This window comes from Falco cherrug, chromosome 6, assembly GCF_023634085.1.
Source record: "Falco cherrug isolate bFalChe1 chromosome 6, bFalChe1.pri, whole genome shotgun sequence".
Taxonomy (NCBI): domain Eukaryota; kingdom Metazoa; phylum Chordata; class Aves; order Falconiformes; family Falconidae; genus Falco; species Falco cherrug.
In genome coordinates, this window is record NC_073702.1 from 70,904,965 (window position 1) to 70,928,484 (window position 23,520).

The window sequence follows — 23,520 nt, forward strand, 5'->3', positions numbered from 1 at the left end:
TGAGCCTGGACCTGGGGTTTTCTCCCTGGAAACGTATGAAACCCCTTGTAATCCAGTTATTTATCAGTACTGGCTTCGTAAGGTATAAATATTCAGCTATTTCTCCTGTTAAAGGTGGTTTCCAGGACATAAATTTGCTTCTTAGCATAGCCAGAATTTAAGATATTAACAAAGTGAAATGAGAGAGAAAGATCATATTTGTAGCAGTAATGGCGACTGACCATGCTAGGAAGAAATGTTTTCTCTTTTTCTTGGACATTTGTTCACATCTGGATACCTTTGCCCGAGAAATTAATTTCTGGGCAACCAACCCTGCCCAAGACAAGGTCTGGGTACAGTTTCTGAGATCCTCTGTACCAGAGCTCTGCTCTTAAAAGGCAACTATGTCTGCCAACCCCACTTTGCACCATTGTACCCAAAGAACCATCCAACATGCCGCAAGTCATACACTTTCAGGGTGATGCTGTAAAATGTGTGATGTTGGGGGTTACTGGTTTAAACTATGCTTTTTCACAACCACCTTCTGAAAGCCTGAAGCCTCCATGAGCACCTTCCAGGTTGGTTTTTTTTTTGATGCTCAGCTTCATGATGCCAAGAGGAAGGTTTAGTACTTCTTGTTGGTGTAACAGCTGAATATTTCTCTCTCATTATGCCAGTCTGTTACTGATTTTTGAGACACCAGAGTACAATACCTGCCATTTTTACATTTTTTTTTCTTTTGTACATGTTACCACTGGTATGTCTCTTCTCCCTGCTTTCAGTGTGTGTGCAAATAAGACTGAAGCGCTCTCTGAAAGCTTGTGGTTCCTATGTGGTCCTGGAGTGACAGCCTTTGTGATCAAAAAGTTACTGTTACTGGCCATCCTTAGAAGAGACCAGTCAATTTTTTGTTCCCATCAGTTCCTGTCTTGCCTCCGAAAACAGGCATTGAAAATCTCTTGGATGCCATTCACAGAGGGGCCTTTGATTCTCTTTGGTGGAGAGCAGCATGTCCATGCAAGAGAGACCACACTTTTGCAGCCAAAACATTTGCTTTAAGCAGCTGGTGTCGCTCACTCCTTGCTCCTTACTTGCTGCTTCTGAAGATGAATGCATAGTGTCTGCAGGATGCTCTACAATTGCAAGAAGAGATGAGTGGCCCAGTGAGGTTTGGGACATACATTTTTGGGCTGTCAGGACAGGGCAAACACAGTTTCTTTTTTCCTTCAAGTGCCTTTCACTGTGGAAATATTAGATAGCTACACTGCTCTTCTGAAAGAGGTGAAAAAGCAAAAGCCGTATTTAACGTTAGCACAAAGTGCACGTGCACAAAATGTTAACTGCTCTGTGTAGCAGGGCTGCACCCCGCCTGCCTTCCTTGCTTCTGCGGGAAGGGGAGGAAAGAGCCAGTTGCAGTGGATGAAGCCCCAGACTGCAACACATGCAGCTCCTGTGGCTGGGAAATGCAAGGTGAGCATTCAGGGCACCTGGGCAGAAGAGGCTAGGCAATTTCTTTCTGCCTTTCTTTCTTTTTTTTTTTTTTTCTTTTCTTTTTTTCTTTAGGAAAAACCCTACATCATGTTTTTGAGAGATTCTCTACTGCAGGGAGCACTGGATTCCTCTGGGAGATCCCAGGTCCATTCTTCCGTCAAAAGAAGAGGTGGTTTCTGAAAGTGAAGGAAGCCTGTCTCCCTCCCTCCTTGCATTATACGCATGTCAAATTCCAGGCTGAAACCCCCAAAACAGGACCCATGCCTTCCCTCCTGTTGTTTAGTGCAGTTGGAGGGTCCCTCTGATCCCCAAGAGGCTGCAACGAGGTACCCCAGGAGGTTACACAGCTGCAGATGATGGGCAGTAACAGCGCAAACAATCATTCTCCTAACAACAGAAATTCCAAATAAACGTCTGGTGTTGGAAACCTTTAGCTGCAGAAACATTTTGAAGGCTGGAGATGCAGCAGAGCAAGAGACACCACTTCAAAAACCCATTTTGTAGTTCATTCACTTTCACGTGGCTTTTCACTCTCCTCACACAATTCTTATTTTCTTTTTTTTTTTTTTTCTTGTGGGAGTATGGGAAAAAGACAACAAAGGGTTGTTTTTTTGTTGTCATTCAGTGTCTCCTTTTGCAACTTTTACTACTTTATCAAACTTTCAACCTTGTGTGTTTGTGAACTCTTCTCACCAACACATAGCTGGTTTAGGTGAATTTTCCTTCTTTTGTATAACTTGTTTGGGATCAGGTGGGGGTCGAGAAATTGCTGCTTTAAAGATGACAGTCTGTGGTTCTCAATGGGCCATCCTGTACCAAGTGTGACATTTACCTGCTGCCTATCCCTGCCGGATCTCAGCCTCTGTCAGCTGGATGTTAACCCCCTCACACTCAGTATTTCACAGTGTGCACCTAGTTTGGAAAGAGACATATTTGTCTTCTCAAGAAAAATAACAGAAGAAATCTCACAGCTTTAGCAGGATTCCTATACCTCTGGTCAGTCTTTAAACTGAGAAAGCTTTTAAAGGTGTCAGATTTCACATTTATCCCGTGTCCTAAGGATAAAATAAAGGAACAGGAGGATGCTCACTAGGTTATTTCTCTTTGCCTCAAAATTGCCTGGTACACAGTCATTTGGACCATGGTGGCTGGTGGCGAGGCTCTTGGAGCACCCTAAATTGCATGTACAGACACAAAGCATGGATTCACCTCTCCAGCAGGCAGCAGGCACGCCTTCAGGCACCGTGTGTTCAGACTCCCCTGGCAATTGGAGGAGTTTTGAACAAATACAGAAATTAGCCTTAGGAAGAAACGACTTTTCCCCGCAACTCTGTGTACTAGTTGCAGTGCTAAGATCTCTGCTGACCATGGAGGATGCTGCAGAAGAGAGGAGACACAGACCTTCCCCCTGCAGAAATTAAGCAGCCTTTCCGCAAGAGGAAGAGGTCTGTATCACCTCTCTTCCCCTGCAGCATCCTTCAGTGCAACAAATACCAGTACAGCAGCCTTTTTATGAGTTTGAAAGGCACCATGGCTGGAAGGAAACTTGTCCTATTTCCTGGAGAGTTGGGGCTGTTTTCTGTCCCATGAACCAGTCAGGGAGTTAACCCTTTTTGAGACAAACACCTCACCCTCCAGTATTGCACCTAAGGCTTGTCTGGCAGCCCTTTGCCAGGATGCTCTGAGCCCCCCAATGGGACATGGCCCCATGTGTCCCTGCAGAAAGCCTCGAGTGAATGGTTCATAGGGCATAGGGAGGGGGACACCAAAGAACTCCACCTTCCCTATTCTTCCACTACCAGTGACACCCAGAGGAATAGTCTGGTCACAGGCTATGTTGAGAAGTCACTTGCCTTGTGCAAGGGTGTCCCGGACAGCCACACAACCACAAAACTCAAGTGGCTGCACTGGGATGAGGATGCTCTACAGGCACCCCCAGAGTGGGATTCTGAGGGTGCAAGGGGCAGGTGGTGGCTGTTTGCCTCCGGTCTCTACCCCCGTAGCGGGACTGAGGTCACCATAGCGGGACTGATGGGGTGCTGGGATTCAACTTGTGGAGGAGGGAGACACACTATTAGGCAGTCAGTCCTCTCCCAGACTTTGCCACCACCCTGCTTTGAAGCAATGGGAAACCCCAAATGCTTTTCTCTTCCAGCGTGTTATTTTGGTGTCACAGGTCTGGGGCTGTCAGAGGTGTGTTGAGATCATGGTCCAGGGAGGTCTGGCTGCAGAACCTCTCCCGGCACTCCCCTCCTGGGAGCTGAATGAACCACACAGCACACAGAAATCATATCTGCCCATCTTTACTTCAAAGCAGTGAACACCGTTGCGGTCACACCATGAATACAGCGCTTGGAGCTCCTCCAGAAGTGCTGTTCTTCTTCTGCAACTGGATTCTTTTGCAATCATTTCCCCTTTTTGGGTGGGGGGATGCAGCAGTACATCTTCCCACAGGACTGGCTGAAAGTCCACTCGTCCCTTTTGGCACACATGTGGGAACAGTACCCTCCACAAGTGCCCTTAGACTGCCCGTACCCTGCAATGGGAGGGAGAGAGATATGTTAAAAGAGAAAATGTCAGACATCGTAGAGCCCCAGAAGATATCTTCTTGCTGTCTCCAGGGCGGTACTGATGCACAGGATACCTTTGGGTTTAGACCCACATAGGATAGGACCCATGCTTTCTGTTGCCATTGAGCTGGGGGACCACTGGATTCTTAAAAGTCACCCCTCTCTACATGTGTCAGTACTGCAGCTTGCTGGTAATATCCGTTTGCATGAGCAAAAGAGGTAGTCTCTCAAAGCGTGGCATTCATCTCATCCCAAACTGGGTGGGCGAGCTTGGTTGAGCAAATCATCAGCCAGAGCCAGGTGCAAGTAGATCTCCACTGCCAAAGCTGGGTGAGATGAACTACCTCCCTCTGCCCCAAGGCACAAAAACTGGAGAGGGGACAGGTACCCGTACCCGAGCCTCCTGGGTCAGCCCCATTTTCTCCACCCCCACAAGTTGCCATCTTACCTGGGGTGGCCAAGGAGAAAAGCAGCAGCACAGCAAAGACCACGCAGAGCACCCTCATGCCTGGAGGCCAGCAGAGATCTCAGCACACTGGGAGCAAAGTGGGTCTGAGATGGCCACACTGGGGGACCTTGGAGGCCCTGGGTTTTATAGAGGGACTCCTGCCATGAGCAGCACGGCAGGAGCAGAAACTTGAGCAAACCCATCTCCAAAGAGGGTTGTTTGCTTGCCAGCATGTGCAATGTCACCCCGACCCGCTGGTCCCACTCACAAAGGCACCTGGCAGCCGTGCTCCAGTCGGCTTATCCTCAGCGCTCACTGGCCCTTTTCACCAACCCGGACACACGGGGGCAATTCCCCCTCCTCCAGATCCGGCTGCCGTAGAGCCATCGGGCATGGCTCTGCTCGACCCAGTGCCAGCCAGGGCTGCCGACAGCGGAGCTGCTCCCCGGAGGTGCAGGAATGAAGCCTGGGCACCTTTCTGATCAGCTCTGGACGCGGCCTGCAAGGCACAGACACAATGCACAGACTCGGGCAGCAAATCTATCCCGCAGGATAGTTTTCAGGGTTCATCCATCCCCAACCAGTGCATTGGCAGTGAGGTTCCTCAGGGCCTCAGGGGTCTCCCCCAAACACAGTGCTCTACAACTTTTTCATAGAATCACAGAACAGTTTTAGTTGGAAGGGACCTTAAAGACCATCTCGTCAAATCTCCTGCCATGGACAGGGACGCCTTCCACCAGCCCAGGCTGCTCCAAGCCCTGTCCAACCTGGCTTTGATCATTTCCAGGGATAGGGCATCCACAGCTGCTCTGGGCAACCTGTGCCACCACCTTGCCACCCTCACAGTAAAAGAATTTCTTCCTCATATCTAATCTAAATCTCCCCTCTTTCAGTTTAAAACCATTCCCCCTTGTCTTATCACTACACATCCTTTTAAAAAGCCCCTCCTCAGCTTTCTTATGAGCCCCCTTTAGGTACTGGAAGGCTGCTTTAAGGTCTTTCCAGGGCAATCTCTTCCCCAGGCTGAACAACCCCAACTCTGTCAGCCTGTCCCCACAGCAGAGCTGCTCCAGCCCTCTAATCATCTGCGTGGCCTTCTCTGGACCAGCTCCAACAGGTCCATGCCCTTCTTATGTTGTTGACCCCAGATCTGTATGCAGTGCTGCAGGGGAGGTCTCACTAGAGAGGAGCAGATGAGCAGAACCCCCTCCCCTGACCTGCTGGCCACTCTGCCTGTGATACAGCCCAGGATATGGTTGGCTTTCTGGGCTGCAAGTGCACATTGCTGGGTCATGTCCAGCTTTTTATCCACCAATACCCCAAGTCCTGCTCGGCAGGGCTGCTTTCAATCCCTTCATCCCCTAGCCTGCACTGATACCAGGGGTTACCCCAAACCAGGTTCAGGACCTCACACTTGGCCTGATTTTCATCGCATTGATTTGGCCCAAGATCTATTAGTGTATTTTGCCCAAAATCTTTCAAAAAGGACTATAATGCTGATTAAAGGAGATGTAGGAAAATATGTAAATGAAGCTAAGGTAATGAATTGCCACACCACATCTGATCAGAAATCTGTTGGGAGTCCAGTGCTATCCTGCCTAATAATTTTCATGGTTGTCTAGAGAGTGTGCTTACTAAAATTATAAATAAGAAGTCGAAAGAGACTGTGAAGCACTAGAGGACAGGATTAGAATTCTAGTGGATCTTCTCATGCTAAAGAGATAATGAAAAAAATATAATTAAGTGATAGGTAAAGCTACCTTGTCTATACAGACAAGAATAATTAGCTGGAGAATACAGAACAAGGGGTTTCTGGCTGTGTGGCAGGTCTGCAGGGAAAATTGGGCTGCAGTAGATCATAGGTAGGCACAAATGAGCAATGTCATGGTGTTGGGAAACCAGCACCAATTGTCCTACAAGTACAAACACAAGCTAAGTTTGTAAAACACTGGACGTACCTGTTGCACCATGCACCCCTTGGAAAGTGCATCCATGCAGTTTTGTACATTGTGCTTCAAGAAAGCTGTGAAAGGGCTGAAGTGAGCTCAGAAAATGACAGGAGGACAAGAAGATGTGACCTGTAAGAAAAGACTGAAGCAAGTGCAATAATGGAGATCGGGAAAGAGAGAACATAGAAAACATGACAGTCCTCAAATCCAGAAAAGGTAATACATTAGAAACATATGATCTGCTCTTGGTAGCCAGGATGAGGTCAGTGACTCCAGTTGCAGCAAGAGGTCCTCACTTGAGCTAACACAGAATCACAAATGGTCGGGGTTGGAAGGGACCCCTGGAGACCATCTAGCCCAGCCCCCTGCTAAAGCAGGCTCTCCTACAGCAAGCTGTACAGAATTGCATCCAGGTGGGTTTGAATGTCTCCAGAGAAGGAGCCTCCACAACCTCTGGGCAGCCTGTCCCCGTGCTCCATCACCCTCAAGGGAAAGAAGTTTTTCCTGCTCTCCCCACGGAGCTCCCTGTGCTGCAGTTTGTGCCCGTTGCCCCTTGTCCTGTCGCTGGGCACCGCTGACAAGAGCCCGGCCCCGGCCCCCTGACACTGGCCCTTAAGGTACCTGTGTGCATCGCTCAGGTCCCCTCTCAGCCTTCTCCTGCCCAGGCTGAACAGCCCCAGCTCCCGCAGCCTTTCCTCACCAGGGAGATGCTCCAGCCCCTCATCAGCTTGGTCACCTCCGCTGGCCCCTCCCCAGCAGCTCCCAGTCTCCCTGGATCCAGGGAGCCCAGAACTGGACACATATGGGAAAGCATTTGTAATGGCAGGACCATACAGCAGAAAGGATTGAGTAAGGGGGGTTGTGGAAACACCATCACTGAAGGCCTTTACAAAAAAAAGGGACAAACTCCTGAGAATGGCAGTTAGAAATAGCGGCGATGAAGCAGATGAGGTGTACAGTCCCATCACTTTTACTTTTACTCAGTTTCTGTACTCAAATAAGATCACAGAGAGGATCATAAGGCTGAGCCAAGCCTGACTGGGGAGCCTGATCTGGGCAGAATGGAGTGCCTGGGAAGGAGTTCAAGAACAGGTGTTTTCACTCAGTAAAACTCCCCACCCTCTAGTCACATGAAGTTCAGTGACTTCCTCAAGAAGGTTTTATATCTGATTTGTTTAATTTGTACCTGCTTCATTAATTTATAAATGGCTATTTCAATACATTTGTCCTTTCAATAAATTTTGACTTCTTGAACTTCTTGAAAAAGTTCCATGTTTCAGCTATGCTCAGCATGAAAGAGGGCTTTTTTGTCTACTTTTTTGACAAATGCATGATTAACTGTTGCATGCCACCTATTTCTTGGGTGATGAAAACCAAAGAACCATAGTTCTGTCTTCCTTAGGCTTCTAAAATTTTTACAGCTTTGTGATACACCTCCACTAATAAATGTTTCTTCCCTGAGCTGAGGAGTACCAGTATTTTTTTTTTCTTAATGAAAATGGGTCCCCAGCTCTGCCACCTTTCTTTTAACCTCTTCTTGCCTGACTGCTGGCCATCAGGGATGGGGACATGAGCAGCGCACATACCACAGTGTGATACCCTACAGACCGATGCAGTGAGGCAATGTTTTCTTTTGTCTTAATAACTTCCATAACATTTCTTAATGTACAATTTTCCTTTTTTTCTTTCTCATCTGCTGTTTTCAGAGCACTCTTTTTAAGCACTCCCAAACCTCTTTTAACTGGCTTTAGGTAATTCAGAGCTGTCATTTGTGCAGCGATTATATTTTTCTCCAGATTCACAACTTTAAACTAACTGACACTGATTCAGCATTTGACATTTTGCTGCCCTGTTACTAGTTGTTGTAAGATCTGTCTGCTGCCCTTTGCAGATTTAGGTTTGATGGTATTCAGTAATTTTGCATCAGCAGCAGCTTCTGTCCCTTCACCAGTCACATCTTTTTTTCTGGCTGTTTATAAAGCTATTAAACAGCCCAGTGAACTGAGGTTGGGAAAGCTCCTTTGTAGAGCTCTGCTCATGTTTGAAACCCCAGCTCTGTCTGGAGGGTTTGTGAGGATGAGGTGATGATCAAAGTGTCTTGCAAGTGGTCGGCTCATGCAGGCTCCTGGGAGCTGTCAGCGCCTGTGCTCCTGTCCATCCATCAGAAGGGTGAGAGGGGACAACAAAACATCCATTGAGTGTGATGTTTGCTGAATTTATCTAAGACATTTTGCAGACATGGTTCCCTTCTCAAGTGGAGATGGGAACGTGGGTCCTTTCCGAGTGAGCAGCCCCATATGGTGACCAGTCTGGACAATGGAGGGAGAGTTATCGGTTCATCGAGGCCACATCTCAGCCCTGTTGCATGCAGTTGCATCTCTGCCAGAAGTTGGGAAAGGCCCAAAGCCCTGTGATACTGATCTTGTTCTCCCCCTCATCGTTATACCTGCAGATCTTCATCAGGTCCCTCTGACCCATCAGCCCAGTCCTATCAACTCTGCTATTGACAGCTCCTATTCATTTGTGCTCTCATCAGCGCCAGTGTGCTAGAATCGTATCTGATGTTGGGTAACCAGGTCTGGGGGGAGGTGGCTGCAGCACACTTGGGTGCACATGGGAAATTCTGGTGCCTGTGCCACCCCTGCACATCCAGCCACCAACTGCACAGCTTGGATGAATTCCCACGTCTCCCCAGCACCCTCTGCTCCACAGGGAAACGCTCTATAAAAACTGCAGCCGCAGCCTCCCTGCATACCATCTCCCCCCCTCGAGCTCACTCTGACTCTCCTCTCTCCAGCCTTGCTGAGATCCAAGCTCAACTCCAGCCATGAGGTTCCTCTACCTTGTCTTTGCTGTCTTCCTACTTGTCGCCCTGGCCACCCCAGGTAAGATGGCAAATAGGGTGGGATGAGCCTTATACCAGCTGGGATTCTTTTAAAGTAACTTTAGCTTTTGAAAATATAACTATTACCATCTGAGGTGACTGCTATGACCTAGCCAGGTACTTTAATGACTTCTTTCAAGGGACAATAATATTGGGACTACCTCAGAGAGATTTGTGTAGTAATAACTGAAGTTAAAACTTCAGTAACCTGTCTGGGAGTGAGCCCAGGCCAGACAATTACCACACAAGAGCCTGGCCATGGCCACTTCTCTTAGGGACTCAGAGAATTTCATAGTACCAGAGGGGACTCTTCTGTGCAACTCAATTTTCCTGTTGAGGCTCAGTTCTCAGTATGTTTGATATCCTAATGTGACATAGATATTGCTGCTAATGCTTGTTTCTGACACTCTAAGGCTTTCTGGTCTCTCTACAGGGGATTCTAAGCCAATATCTCCCAGGTGGACATTAGAAACCCCCTTCAGATATCAATTCTCATCCACCTGGGCCAGCTTGGCCCACTTTTAACCGCCACAGTGAACATTTGTGTCAGGCTGCTGTGAGGCCAATTTAAAGACCTTTGGAACATTCTTTCAAGCATCTCTAAATCAGAGGACAATTTTAAAATGCACGATACAAGTACAGATACCTGAGTGGAGATCTAAGTTTTTCAAAAAAGTTTGATGTGGCTTTTGCTGTTTTGCTCTGAGACTATTGATCCTATCCCATAAGGAGAGGTGCAAGACATCTGTGCAGTCTTGCACAGATGAGCATCTTCATGACCTTTGCTTTTGGGCTGTCTCTCAATGCAGGCAATGAATGTGCTCTCCTTGGGAGCATCGCTTTCCCAAACTGTGCCTATGTCACCAACTGACCCTGTAGTCACCAGCTGAGGGGAGAGGGATGCACAAGGAGTTTCTCAGGCTTGTGCTCTTCCAGGTTCCTCCCTGCTTTGGGGCTGGGCTTGGGCAGGAGTGTGGATGTGTGGGAGAATGGAGCAGGACCTCCCTAGAGGCAGGGTCCCATCCTTCTGACCGCTGCCGCACCTAGACCTGGAGGTGGTGGGAGGGCTCAGCAGTGGGGAGCAGAGGCACCTACCCTGACCCAACCACTCTCCCCTGCCTCCCCCTTGCAGGCTACGGGCAGATAAGGAAGCACTGCCCCAAGGTGGGGTACTGCTCCAGCAAGTGCAGCAAGGCGGATGTGTGGTCCTTCTCCTCCGACTGCAAGTACTACTGCTGCATCCCACCCAGCTGGAAGGCAAAATAGGAGCTGAAGAGGAAGCACCTGGGGAAGAGGAGGCACCGTGGAGGCTTTAGGAGCGTCTTCTCGACTGCCTAAGCTGATTGTCATCCCCTCCTCTCAATAATTAAAAAGAGAAAAAAAAAAGAGATGTAACTGTGGTGCGTGTGGTGTGGTTACTTGTGTCCCCATGATCCCACATAAAGCATTAGGACAGGTTCTCCAAACACAGCCCAAAGGCTCATCAGCACCAAACAAGCCTTAACATCCACTGACAACAAGCTGCAGAGCTGCCAGTTGTCTTACAGGGTAGGGATTTAGGACGAAGGTATCATTTTCCCTCTTGCCTTTTCTGTGGCCCTGAACATGACCCTGCTTTTCCAGGCTACAGGTTATCTGCAGGTGTCTTAAAAAATGTGGTTAGTTCAGCAATGCCTCCTCTAAGTACAAGACAGTCCTCTTTCCATGAAAATTCCAGCAGATCACGAGAGGTGGGGAACAGAGAAGCAAACAGGCCTTCACAGACCTCACACAATGGATTTTATGTCTTCTTTGTGCCAGTCTCAAGACCACTCAGTGCTTCTCTCTTTTTGCAGATCAATACCGTACTTAGGGTTTGGTTTCTGCTCTCCCTAACTTGAACTGTGTGTGTTGGAGCAGAAAAAGGTATGGAGAAGAGCCATGAAGGTGATCAAAGGTGTGTGTAAACTCTGTAACAGTAGCAGTCACGCATCTCTGCAGAGACAAACTGTTTATAGAGACTCACCACTCGACTACACCAGTCTCAGAGAGACAATGCAGCTTTGAGGCTTCTCAGTAAGCAAACTAATTATTTCTACCACATAGCTTTAGGTGCGAATGTACAGGTGTGGCGTGGATATATGGACATAAGCAGGGAATGAGTGTGGGGTGGGTTGACCTTGACTGGATAACTGGTGCCCAAGAGCCACTCTGTTACACTGCCCTTAGCTGGGCAGGGGAAGGCAAAAGGCTTGGGTTCCAAAAAGGACAGGGGGATCTCTCAGTAATTACATGGGCAAAGCAGGCTCAGCTTGGGGAAATTAATTTAATATATTACCAATCAAATCAGAGTGGGACAATGTGAAATAAAGCCAAATCTTAAAAACACCTTCCACTCACCCCTCTCTTCTTCCCAGGCTCAACTTTCCTCCTGATTTTCTCTGTCTTCTTCCCCCGAGCAGCACAGGGGACCAGGAGTAGGGGCTGGGGTCGGTCCCCCACCCGCTGTCCCTGCGGCTCCTGCCCCCCGTGGGGAGGGTCCTCACCCCCTGCCCGGCCCCAGGGAGGTCCCCGCGGGGTCCCCAGCCCTGCCCCCGCCCGGGCTCCTCTCCCCACGGGGCCACGGGCCCTGCCAGGAGCTGGCCCAGCGCCGCTGCCCGCGGGTCACAGCCCCCTGCGGGCAGCCCCTGCCCCGGGGGTCCTGCCCGGGCTGCGGGGGGGAGCTGCCCCCGGGGGCTGCACGGGCTGGGGGCACGGCCTGCCCGGCCGGGGGCTCCCCACGGGCTGGGGGAGCCTCTGCTGCGGCGCCTGGAGCCCCCCGGCCTCCCCCTGCCCTGGCCTGGGGGGCTGCAGGGCCGCGGCTCCCCCCTGTGCTCGCTCCTCTCTCCGGTCCCACCTGCAAAGGGGGTTTTTCCCCTTACCCCAGGGGCGCTCCCACCATCGCTGGTGGGTCAGCCCTTGGCTCCATCTTGGAGCCGGCCGGCATCGGCTCCATGGGACACGGGGGAAGCTTCCAGCAGCTTCTCACAGAAGCCACCCCTGTACCCCCGGCTGCCAAAACCTGGCCACGCACACCCCATGCTGTGGACACCACTCCACCTGCTGACAGCCCTCCATCCAGGGCAGACATACTTCCTTGTCACCATAAAGCCCAGCCCTGGCCAAACTGACCCGTGCTCTAAGACCCAGAAGGACAAGTCTGTCCCTATCCAAATGCTACACGGCACTGTCGGCTCAGGAATCCTTCGGCATAACATTGCCCAGGAAAAAGCCACAGCCTCCCACATGAACAGCACGGGAGCAAAACAGCTCCAAGGACCACCTGCAGCTCAAGGGAAATGAACCTCCATTTCCCTTCCTCCCAAAAACCCATTCCTCCTTGATGCCAACCAACTGTGAGTTTTTAGCAGAGAAAGTGCAAGGGTAACTGGGAAAAGCAGTATTTCTACCTGGTAGGCTTTCAACAACTACAAAATACCTGTCTAATTAATCAATCTAAAATTTCACCCGGCTGTAACATCGGTAATGCTTACCCTTATTTCCAAACATGAACGTACAGCACCAGTGTAAACAGTTGTATTTCAGTATTACCTCTCTCTTTCTGGTATCTAACTTACTTGTTTTGAGTGCTTTTTCCTACCTTTACTAACACTGGTTAAGTGTAGACAAGCTCTGAATTTAAAAAAAACCAACAATGTTATTTCACCTGAAATTTGTTGTTCTCCCAGCGCAGAGTCCAACAGTGAAAGAGCCTCTGCCAAGAAAAGCTCCGACAACTGGCTCCGCTCTTCACTTGTCTGAGGCATCTGTATGACATTACCCACCACCAGTGGCCGCTGGGGGGTTGCTGGATGCTGTTCCAGGAGGAATTTGTTGTGAGTTAATGGCTGGCATCACTGTGGGTATAGTGGTTGTTGTTACTTGTAGAGGAGTCAGGGACCAGAAGAGCTGTAAAGACTGAGTGGCCATTTCCCTTCTAGAGACAGGACAGCTAGAGGAGTGCACTGGTAAAATCTGGGGCAGTTTAATCCTTATTTTGCCTTATCTTCTCCTCCATTTCTCTCCTGCTTTTTTACCTTGCAATACAATGGACATGCTCGGTGCAGACAGAACAACTGCAGATCCACAGGGAGTGGGACCTGCTCAGCATCTTAGAGCTGTGCTGTCTAAGCTGGATGTGAAGGATGGAGTAGAGGAGACTCCCTTGTTCCCAGTCCCTTCATGTCTTTGTCCACCTGGCACCCTCTGGGTGAGATTAAATGGAAATTAGGGAGAGCTAAACTGAGGTGTTTACGTAGAAGGTTCTACAGACATGCTAGTGGTTGATGAGTTGCCTAAATAAAGATGTTCGGTGCCATCTGAGGAACCAATGAGTGCCTGGGACATCTATATGTGGGTGGCAGGTATGATATGAGAGCTATGGGAGACCATTACCCTCTAGAAGCACAGCTGGAGACCAGGTAGGACATTTCAAATACACACCTAAGATGCTGAGTTATGGGAATAGTCACTCCAGTCAATAGTGTTGAGAGTTTAAAGCGTGGTTCAACTCACCCTAAATAAAAACCTCCAGGCCAATAAGCTGAGTGACTGTCCCAGCTCCATGGATTATATTGGGTAGATTTCCACTGACTGTCAAAGGTCTAGAACACAAGGAGACAACCAAATGAGAAAGCAAAATAGCGGTGTATTCATCTCTGAGTTAATCCCTCTCAGAGCGGTTAGACTTGGAGTAAGTGCAACTTTTACTCTCCAGGACAGACAGCCCCAGTGGGCTTTCAAGCAGTTCTGGAGGGTATAATGTGGTGCCAATGTTGCTCATTTTCATTCGTTCACTCATTGCCAGGGAACACAATCTACAGTGTCTCTGCTTGGGTTCAGTCTCTTCTTGAACTGGAGGTGCTGTGATGTTTCTTTTCTTCTCAAGAAGGGAGAAGGGAATGAGGGAAGAAACACATCAATCACAATCTGATATAGATGTAATTGCTAGAACTTCTTCCCAGCTTGTGGGGAATAAGACTTTAGGTGGGCAGTAGAGGCATAAGCTACTTGCTGCTTAGTGCTTTCCTATATTCTATCAATTTATGTTTATAAAGTCCATCACTCAGAGACTAGAAATGAGTTGCTATTTATCCTGCCTGCAGAAAGTAGCTTCCAAATCAACTTGGACACGGTTGATGTAGAAATTTCAGGAGGTCTCAAATAGTGCTGTCTGTGTTCAGGCAACTGGATTAAGACCCAAGTGATTAGCTTAGACTGGTGACCTCACCTTCAGATAGCCAGAGATTTTTTGCAGGAAAGGCATTTCAGCTTTATAACAACTTATATGTCTGTTGCCACAGCACCTTGGATTCTAGTAAAGGGTCTAGGTCTTGACATGAGTTGGGAATGCATGTGGTGGTATTGGCCAATGTAGTACCAGTCCTCTCAGGTCTCTGTTTTGGAAGGGAAGAAGAAGGAGTCTCAAACTTGTTGCTGTAACGCGGTCCACCTTAGCCACTCTGACAAGCAAACACCAAGTCCCCTGACCAGGGACTGATAGTCCCAACTGTCTGTGTTAAAAGCTTTGGCCACCAGATTGAGAAGAGTCCAGCTCCCAAGGGAGAGACACCTGCACAGGCCATTTGAGATGATTTCAAAGAGCCAGTGACAAATAGGCACAGAGTGCACGTCTCATTGTCAGATGGGCACTGGGTTGGAGTGACATAATATCCCACTAAGCAGCAAACAATGTGTCCTTGGGCAACAGTGAAGTCACGCTCCTCCTTAACACTGTCCTCTCTGTCAAGAAATGTCTATAAATATCAAGGTCTTCAGCCTTTTTCTGAGCAACTGGTTCAAGATCTCTCTGCGAGGCTGCATCTCAGACCTGCTGCCATCCTGGTGGACGTCCAGTCATGAGGATCATCTATGTTGTGTTTGCTGTTTTTCTAATGGCTTTGATGGCTACCCCAGGTAAGGTGGCAACTTGTGTGGAGCAGAAATGAGATATAATAGCAAACCATAAATAAATTAAGGTTAAAAAAAGACTTTTCCAGGAAAGCAGGTGTGGGATGTGAGTCCTGGATTGAGGTTTTGGTTGTGTTCAGCTCAGGAGAATTTTGGAGTGGAGTTCAGCTCCAGAATCACACCATCCTAGATTTATACATCCACTGTCTGGGGGTCTCTGTGTGAGCTGAGTCCCATCACAGTCATTGGGCACCAGTTGACAAAGTCAGAGCAATTCGGTTCACCTCGAGCTGAATACCAAGGGTGTGACTATATCGATAAATTCAGCAGTGCCAGGAATGAGGTCTCAGCTTGATATTTGAACTGACTTCCACACCACTGAATTGACAGCACTGTCACTGGCTGCTTTGCTCTTGGCCCAATAGCATGGACTCAAACCGTTCCTGGGACAAGTGCTGAGAGTGGCCAGGTTCCATTCCCAAGTATCAGTGTGGATGTGGACACTTTAAGAAGGAAGTTTACTGTGTGATGGTGGGATTTCTCTGCTGTTGACCACGATGAATTCGTCAGCACAGACTTAGCTCTCTTTCTTTCTTTCTGCAGGCAAAAGCCAGTCAAAAAAGAGCTGCAATGGGTATTGTTCCAGGACATGTGCTAAAGGAGAGAAGGAGGAGCACGCTAAAGACTGCAGAAGGATGTACTGCTGCCTGACACACAGGAAAAAGAAATAAAACAGAGACTTTCAATGATGAAAGAAGAAGGGTAACAGTGATGTTTGTATTAGTTTCTTCTTGTTTGATGGAAATGGAATTTGCCTCTTTCATTAAAAAAGACCAGTTCTCACCCTGAAGTGTGCTACATGGTTCATTGTCTTCCAAAAATTTGTGTGCAGAGGATCAGGAAAGATCTGGCAAGTCTTGCCAGATAAGTTCATGTTTATGGAGATGATATGGTCAAATACAAATACTGCACTTTCTCATACCAGCCTCATCACAACAGGAGTCATAAGTGAGTTTCTTAGTAGTCTGTTCATGTGAAGTTGTGCTTTTGTGCAATTCAAATCCTGCAGGGATGCGCAGGAGCAGAGATGGTGGGGTGGTATCAGAGAGAAATACACTGTCCTCCCTGTCCCTGTCCTCCAGAGGTCCATCCCACACTTGGATTGAGATGCTCTATCAGCAATGACCACCACCGAGGCCTGGCATTTTCACTGCATCCATCACCGAACATGCCCCCACTGACAGCTCTGAGTTGTGTCCTCTGAGCTCAGACTTGCTCACTGCCCAAGCTGTGGTACCAGCCAGCAGACCCCAGAAGGTCCCACAAAACCCGCAGTGTTATTCTCTGAGAGGTTAGCCAGCGCCGGCTGAAAGCTATGACCACCAAACTGTGCAGGAAAGGCACCACGTTTGCCTCGTAGGACCAGAGGTCCCTAATTAGGGTTTTGTTACCTCTTCTTATGGTCCAGACAATCTGAACCAGCAGCCTAAACATAATCCTATGAAGGTGATGGTTTCAGTTTCCAAAGTCCCTTAGGGTTTCTTCAGAGGGTGTCTTCAATATAAGTAACCTGACAGGAATCTGGGATGTCCTAGCTCCAGCTCACCCCCCTGCACTGCCAATACATTGGGAACCAATTCTCTAAAGCATTTGTATCCCATGATGTTGATGTTTCTTCCCATTCTTCCCCCATTGTTTGTCCATAGGGAGCTTGGAAACAAGAAGGCAGCAAATCCCTGCTAAAGCCTTTGGTTTGAACTGCGGTAGGACCTTGGTCCTGGAGTCAATATTTCATGAACAGAGCTCGCACTGACTTAAATGGTGCAAGATCAGGACTGGAATGAGAGGGGGAACACAGTAACGACCATTGCTTTGTGAGCAGCTCTGTGCTGTGCTGCAGAGGCACTTTGTAAGCACAGGCTCCTTGGGACTGAGTAGCTGGAGAATTAAGCAGGAGGAGAGAGACGCAATCTGCCACATGTCAGATAGCAGCTTGGACCTAGCTAGGGATGGTCCAGCCTAAAAATTCTGCTGCAGCTTTTGAATCTGCAAATTGCCACCAGCAATTAAATATTGTCCCAGATGGACTTAGTTTTTTTCTTTCAGCAGTTTTGTGTCATTAGCCTGTTTTCTCCAAAGCAGGGTAACTCTCTCAGTGAGTTTGCATGATGGGTAAAAAGCCAGTAGCATCCATGCTGAATCATGAGGAGACTCTTCCCAAGGAGACAGCATGGAGAACTTGCCCTCCAACTGCTCATTCTCAGCCAAGGCAGTATCTCTGAGCACCATTGAGTCCACTTGAAGGAGAAAAATCTAGTGAATGCAAAAGTGATCTGTGACCCACTGGTGAGAGCAGAGCTGCAGCCACTGACAGCAGCAAAGACCCTGACCTGGTTGTAGTGCAGAGCTTTGAAAATATGAGGAATAGCCAGGAAAATGCATCCTAAACTGTAGAAATTATCCATTAGGAAAAATTCTGGAGCATCTCACTACGAGTTAGGCGTGTGTTACTAAGATGCTAAATAACAGCCCTGAGGCGCTTGCCTTCCTGACACTCATTGATATCTCACCCTGCTAAGAAATCCAACCAGGAATGTGCAGGGAATGCAATGGCTCAAACCTGCCTCCCACCAGGCACATCCCTGGCTTTCTGCACAAGCTGGGCATCCTCTGCAGAGTCTTGCAGCTTCTCCCTCCTGCATCAAAGCATATTCCCTGTGAAATATCCAGCCTTACTGCTGTGGGATGGTGCTGGATGAATCAGGCAGTCCTCCACGTACCCTCTTACCTTCTCCTTTCTTTCCTGTGCTTTTATTTAAACAAGAATTCAAAATGCTCCAACATGAAAGAAAACATTTTGCTTGATCTTGAAGGAATCCTTCTTTGTTTCTTTGGACAAACTGAAAAGGCAAAAAATTAATTTCTTTTTAGATCAAAGTCAATTTTCTTTCAGTCTTGGGGCTTGCCAAGGAACCAGAAAATCCACTGTGTGCCCCTCCCTGGTTCGGAGAACAGGGGCATGGACTGGCATTGCGGTGGAAAGCCCAGCCCACAAGCTAAACGAGAAGGAAATATCTAGGGCTTTTCTTTGCTCACCATTTTCTTGGAAGATGAAGTACAAAGCAACCCAAATCAGCTTCATGCATTGCTGACCCATTCAGCACTGCGGTTTTCTCTCTTTTTTTCTGGTAGTGCCTCCAGGAGGAGTGCTTAGAAATCCCTGCTGCAGGGTACCGCGCATGCTGAGACTTCCCCTTGGTTCAAAGGGAGGCGGGATGGGTTTCCTGGAGAGGAATTCACTATGGCTCAGGATACTGCCTTCCGCAGATGTTTGAGGCCATTTTTTCCTTTCACTCCCATCAGTGTCCTCAGATGTGGACTCTGGTGTCACCTCCTACAAGGCACAGGGGAGTTAACCTAAACACATAGGGAAAAGGGTTCCCCTGTCTTTATTTGAGAGGAAGGTAATAATAATTTTATTCAGTTTTAATGTACAGTAAAGGGAAAAGATTTAAAAGTTCAAAATAAAAATGAATCACTGCAATTTTATCTGAGAAAAACACTTCAGATGAACCCAAATCTTTTCCCTTCCTCAGACATCCTCCACAAATCCCAATTTCACTTTGTGGGACATTTATTTAAAGAAATTAGTTTCTTTCTATGGAAAAATGTCAGTAATACTGCTATCACATTGCTGTTCTGCACTTGCCCTCATTTCTTCCCCATCTGCATTCCCAGGGTTGTAGCGAGATCCTTTAGGAGGAGCAGGAACATCTTACTCAGAGCCCTGGGAGTGGGAGTGATGCCTGCTGCTTGTGCGTTGCCCAGCTTGCTGGTTCCTGCTTCCAGTGTGCCTTGAGGAAACACAAAACGCACTGCGGATAATGATATTTTCATCTTTTGGTGAGGTTGGAGTCATCAGGGTCAACAGAGCCTATTGCGGGTCTAACTTGGGTGCAGGTATTAGCGATGCCCTCCCCTCCTTGTCTGAGATGTGCCAGTTCGCTGTGCTGTTTGGAACTACTTAAGGATGTTCATAAAGGCAATTTCCAGCCCACCCAGTGTTGCTGTAAAGCACCCTGGCAGGATACCCCACATGTCCTCACCACCACACAAGTCAGGTGCTGCAGCCAGCCATGGTCAGTCCTCATTTCTAGGGTCTTCATTACTATCATTGACGTGGTTGCTGCTTTTACTACTGTGGGAGCTCATTGAAATAATCCCCATCCCTGTGCCCTTGTGACATTAGATGCTGGGCAGTCAGGGAGCAGAAGACAGCAAATGCCGCCAAGAACTGAAGACTTACAATCTTCATCACTGAAGCCAGCTTAGCAGAAAGCCAATGATTTCACTTCCAGAAGTTACACTTACCTCCAGAAGTTTAAGCCCACAGCTGCCTGTTTGCAGGAGAGAAACGGTCCCTGGTTACTCAGCAGAGACATCTTCTGTCTGGCAGGGAGGCTGCAAGGCCAGGTGAGGACAACAGCAAAGCTGCTCACCGGTGAGGGATGGGTGGTGGCAGGATGGGGGATTGCTCGCCCACCAGTCATAGTCTGGATATGGCCAGGTAGTGCCACTTGGCCTCAGGGCCAGAAAACAGGTCCTGGCACCGTTTAATTGACTGCAAGGACGTGTCCAGTGTGTCCCAGGCCACAGAAGCAGAGCCAGAAATATGCTGCATGACTTCTCTTGGACTGGTGGACTCAGAGAACAGAGGTGGGGGCAGCAGAGCTGAGGATGTTGTTTTGTGTTTCTGTCTGTCTGTAGGTTTCCATAGGCTGCAAACATAATGTGGAGGGAAGGGTGACCTGATAAAAGGGATGATTAGAAAAGAACAGAGTTTATGTTTGCCTTCCAATCCTCCACTTCTAAAGACAAAGCCTGGAGAACAGAGATGCACGAGATGGGTACATGGAGAGGACCTTGTTTCTGATCCTGAGGAGCTCCTGCAGTAAAGACCGAGGCAGAGGAAAGCTGTGGGAAGGGAGGTGGGGATTTGTTGAGGATACACACTGGTCTTTTGTGGGTGGCTGACCTGTAGTATACAGTATGCCCTGGCACACAGTGAAGGCTCCGAGTGGTAGAGCTCACCCCACCATTTATTGTGTCCTTCTGCAAGGAAGGACAATTTAGAAACAGAGACCACAGAGAGCTGAGACTGCAAGCCAGTGTATTCCTGGCTCCTGCAGCCTCTTCCTCCTTGAGTTCCCGATCCAGCAAGCCCCTCCCAAAGGAGCTGCTTCAGGCACCATGAATGGTGAGAAAATGCTGCAGGAGCAACCCAAGCTGTTGGGTCTGCCAGCATAAAGGCAACTTGGCTCATGTACAACCAAGAGAAAATCCAAATCCCTCTTCCAGGAGGAGGCAGGTGTGATCACTTTTCCAGGCAGAGACCAGCACCAGTGAAATACCACAAGCACTGCTAGGGACATGGCTTTTAGCAGCTCTCAGCAGCTTTTGAGCTTCGTCTCCCATGGGCTGTGCCAGCTTCAGTGTCAGTAACTAAGGTGAGACATGTATCTCCTGGGCAGAGTCCAGCCAGCTGGCAGGGAAGAAGATTTAGGGAAGGCTGCCATCTTTTGTAGGACTGCAAAATAATGGCACCTGCTTAGGAAATGCTGCTTATGGACCCAAGAGATGTCAGCTCAAGCCTTTTTCTTAGAGAACGAGATGCAGCTGCAGATGATTGAAGCCATTCCTGCTCTGCTTTTGCCTCCCACAGATGGATCCAGACCTTTATTTAGGGCAAACTAGGATCAGATTTGGAAATGATCTGGCAGATTTTCTGTCTGGCTTTCCGTGCCCTTCAGCAGTGGCTGCATCTGCAAGGACGGAGATGCAAATCTGGAGAGCAATATTCAAGCTACCTTGCATCTGGCTGGCTCAGGTCCTGCAAGCAACACAGAGGATGCAGGTGGAAGAATTGCAACTAGGCTTGGTATATTAGTTTTGGGGCTTTCTCTGCCTATCCCTGCTGTTGTTAGGTCATTTCAGGGGCTTCTTTTACCTTTCCACAGAAACATTTTTGGCATTTGCAATTGCTATACCTGCTTCCTCAACCTCTGAGGTGTAAGATCCAATACTGACTGCTTTGCTCCTACACGCCACCAATAACCAGTCCCCTGGGTCCCCTCCACTGCTCTCTCTCACAGGCCCTGCTTCTCCATGGCCTGAAATGCATCAGAGCACCTGCCTGCCTGGTGGCCCATTTTTCTGCAGATTAAGCATTTGTCTAATGTCCATAAGCTGCTTAAATATGTCTTCGGCAAAGCCCCTTTGTGAGCGCCCTGAGAACAAATGGTTCCCTGTTGGGACCACTGCTATGCCCCCACACCAAAGCATTTCTTACAGATGCATCATCTGTTTGCTTTCTCTTTTGTGCATTCAGTCTGTTCATCTCCTTTCCACGAGCATGAAGACGTGAAAAATTTGCCCCATCATGGACAAAGGGAGATGGCTTGCTTTACCTGGCCAAAGACAATCTGCAAGCCTGAATCCCTTTTCCACACTGCCACACCTCTCCAGGGTATCCCAATGCAAGCCTCTTCCCCTGATCCCATGCTATCTTCATCTAGTAAGCCAATAACACAATGTTTACAATCTGTCAATTCACAAGTATACAGCACTTTTTTAATTAGCCTGACAAAACCCAGATAAAATTAGAGCCAAAACAACCATTGCCTCCAGGATTTTCCACTTTCACAAGCCTGGAAGCTCTACATCTCCATTGCTTGATATCCCTGTCATCTCTGAACAAGCTGAAACCTTTAGCCTTGTCCCTCAAAAGCATCAAATGCAAACAATGTAAGAGTGGCCCAAAGCCAGATCACAGCTTTTTTGACAGTATGTGGCATGGGAGGATGATCAAGCTGACCTATACTGGGAATATCTGGCTGAGACAGTAAGAGTTGTGATTTTTTTGCAAAATGAACTTTTTACCTTGATGACTTTAACCTGTTACTCGTTTTTTTGCCTCCAGAGGATGTATGATATAGACGACTTCCCCTCTGCTGCTTTCCTGCTTTGTTATCTACATTGAAAGCAAATACTGCCTCTAAAATCTAAACAATAATACATCTTGCCATGCTCTGAATAGCCAGCAAATAAATAGTAGAAAAGACCCAATACAGAACTGAAAGCACTAGAAACAAGGCAAGGAAATCCAGCAACACTCTGTGCCCTAAAATCAAGGGGGTTCATGCAGGGCTCATGCTGTTTAGAGGCGGGGGGGACAATGGGACACGCACATTACATGATGCTAAGCTAGGGGTCCTAAGCCATGGCTCCTGGAGTATTAGAGAAGGAAAGCATGTGGGGGAGGTGGCTGGAACAGAAGAACGGGGAATGGCTTAGCATTTCCAGGTTTTAGAGTATCATGGGAGTTGGTGGCTGTGACCCCCTTTGGGAGAGAGTGGTCTGGTAAGAAGGAAGGACTCATGGGCTGCATAGGAAGGTGAAAAAGAGTCAAGGTGATGCTATTGGCCAGAAATTTGTTCTCCTTTTCAGCTGGGACGTGGGGTGTCCCCATTGTGTAGGGAGTGCCAAGGTGGGTGCTCTGCAGGGGGTAGCATTGGAGCCCAGTCTTTCAGCATCCACCACTCATGGTGCTGCAAGGGCCAGGAGAGAGCAGATGGGCCCATAGGAAGGAGCACAGTGGCAAGAGGAAGACGTGGAGGAGGGAATGGAGGCAGGGATGGTCAGCAAGGGCAGAGAAGAGTGCAGGCAGGAGCAGTTCCAAGTGCAGAACATGACCAGAGACCAGAAAGGGGAAGGCTGCATTAATCAAGGTGATGTGATAGCTTCGTAAATATCTCAGGACTTGGCACAGGGAAGGGCTAGGTAGGTCCTGACCTGTAGCTTGAAGAGGGGAAAAATGGAGGAAGGAATGGTGACAGGGAATTAAAGTAACCTATCCAATGCCTGTATGACCAAGAGGATTTAGAAGTGGCCCTAGGGGACTGGTCCGGTCTGGCTTTTCACTGGAAGGGAAGAGCTGGGTGCTCAGAGTCAATAGCAGTGGGTAATTGCCTAGAGGATCAAAAAAGACATGAAGGGCATCAAAAGTGGCTCAGAAAGGCAGATGTACTCTAGATAAGAAAGGGTCTGGTCTGACCAGCTCCAAGTCTCAGTCTGGTGCAAGACATGGCTCAGCACAGACATGTTCATTCCTCCCTAAGGACCTCTCTGTGGTGGCAGTCCCAAGTCCACTTGGACAGAGTTGTTCACAGCTGTTTTGCAGGCATTACTGGTGTCTCCAGCATGCTTTTGTGA

The 23,520-nt window shown here is 48.4% G+C and overlaps 2 protein-coding genes across 2 annotated transcripts; one reads left to right on the forward strand and one right to left on the reverse strand.

Moving 5' to 3' along the window:
* Positions 1-3,875: 3,875 nt before the first annotated feature.
* LOC114017039 (small basic protein 1-like) lies at positions 3,876-4,546 on the reverse strand. Its single transcript, XM_027811543.1, has 2 exons — positions 4,489-4,546; positions 3,876-4,006 (listed from the first exon to the last, which is right to left on the reverse strand). Exons 1-2 carry the CDS (start codon positions 4,544-4,546, stop codon positions 3,876-3,878), a joined length of 189 nt encoding a protein of 62 aa, XP_027667344.1.
* A 4,718-nt stretch (positions 4,547-9,264) lies between these two features.
* On the forward strand, positions 9,265-10,587 carry LOC114017035 (cygnin-like). The gene is made up of 2 exons (XM_027811524.2): positions 9,265-9,322; positions 10,454-10,587. The coding sequence occupies exons 1-2, from the start codon at positions 9,265-9,267 to the stop codon at positions 10,585-10,587; spliced, it is 192 nt and encodes a 63-aa protein (XP_027667325.2).
* Positions 10,588-23,520: the final 12,933 nt, after the last annotated feature.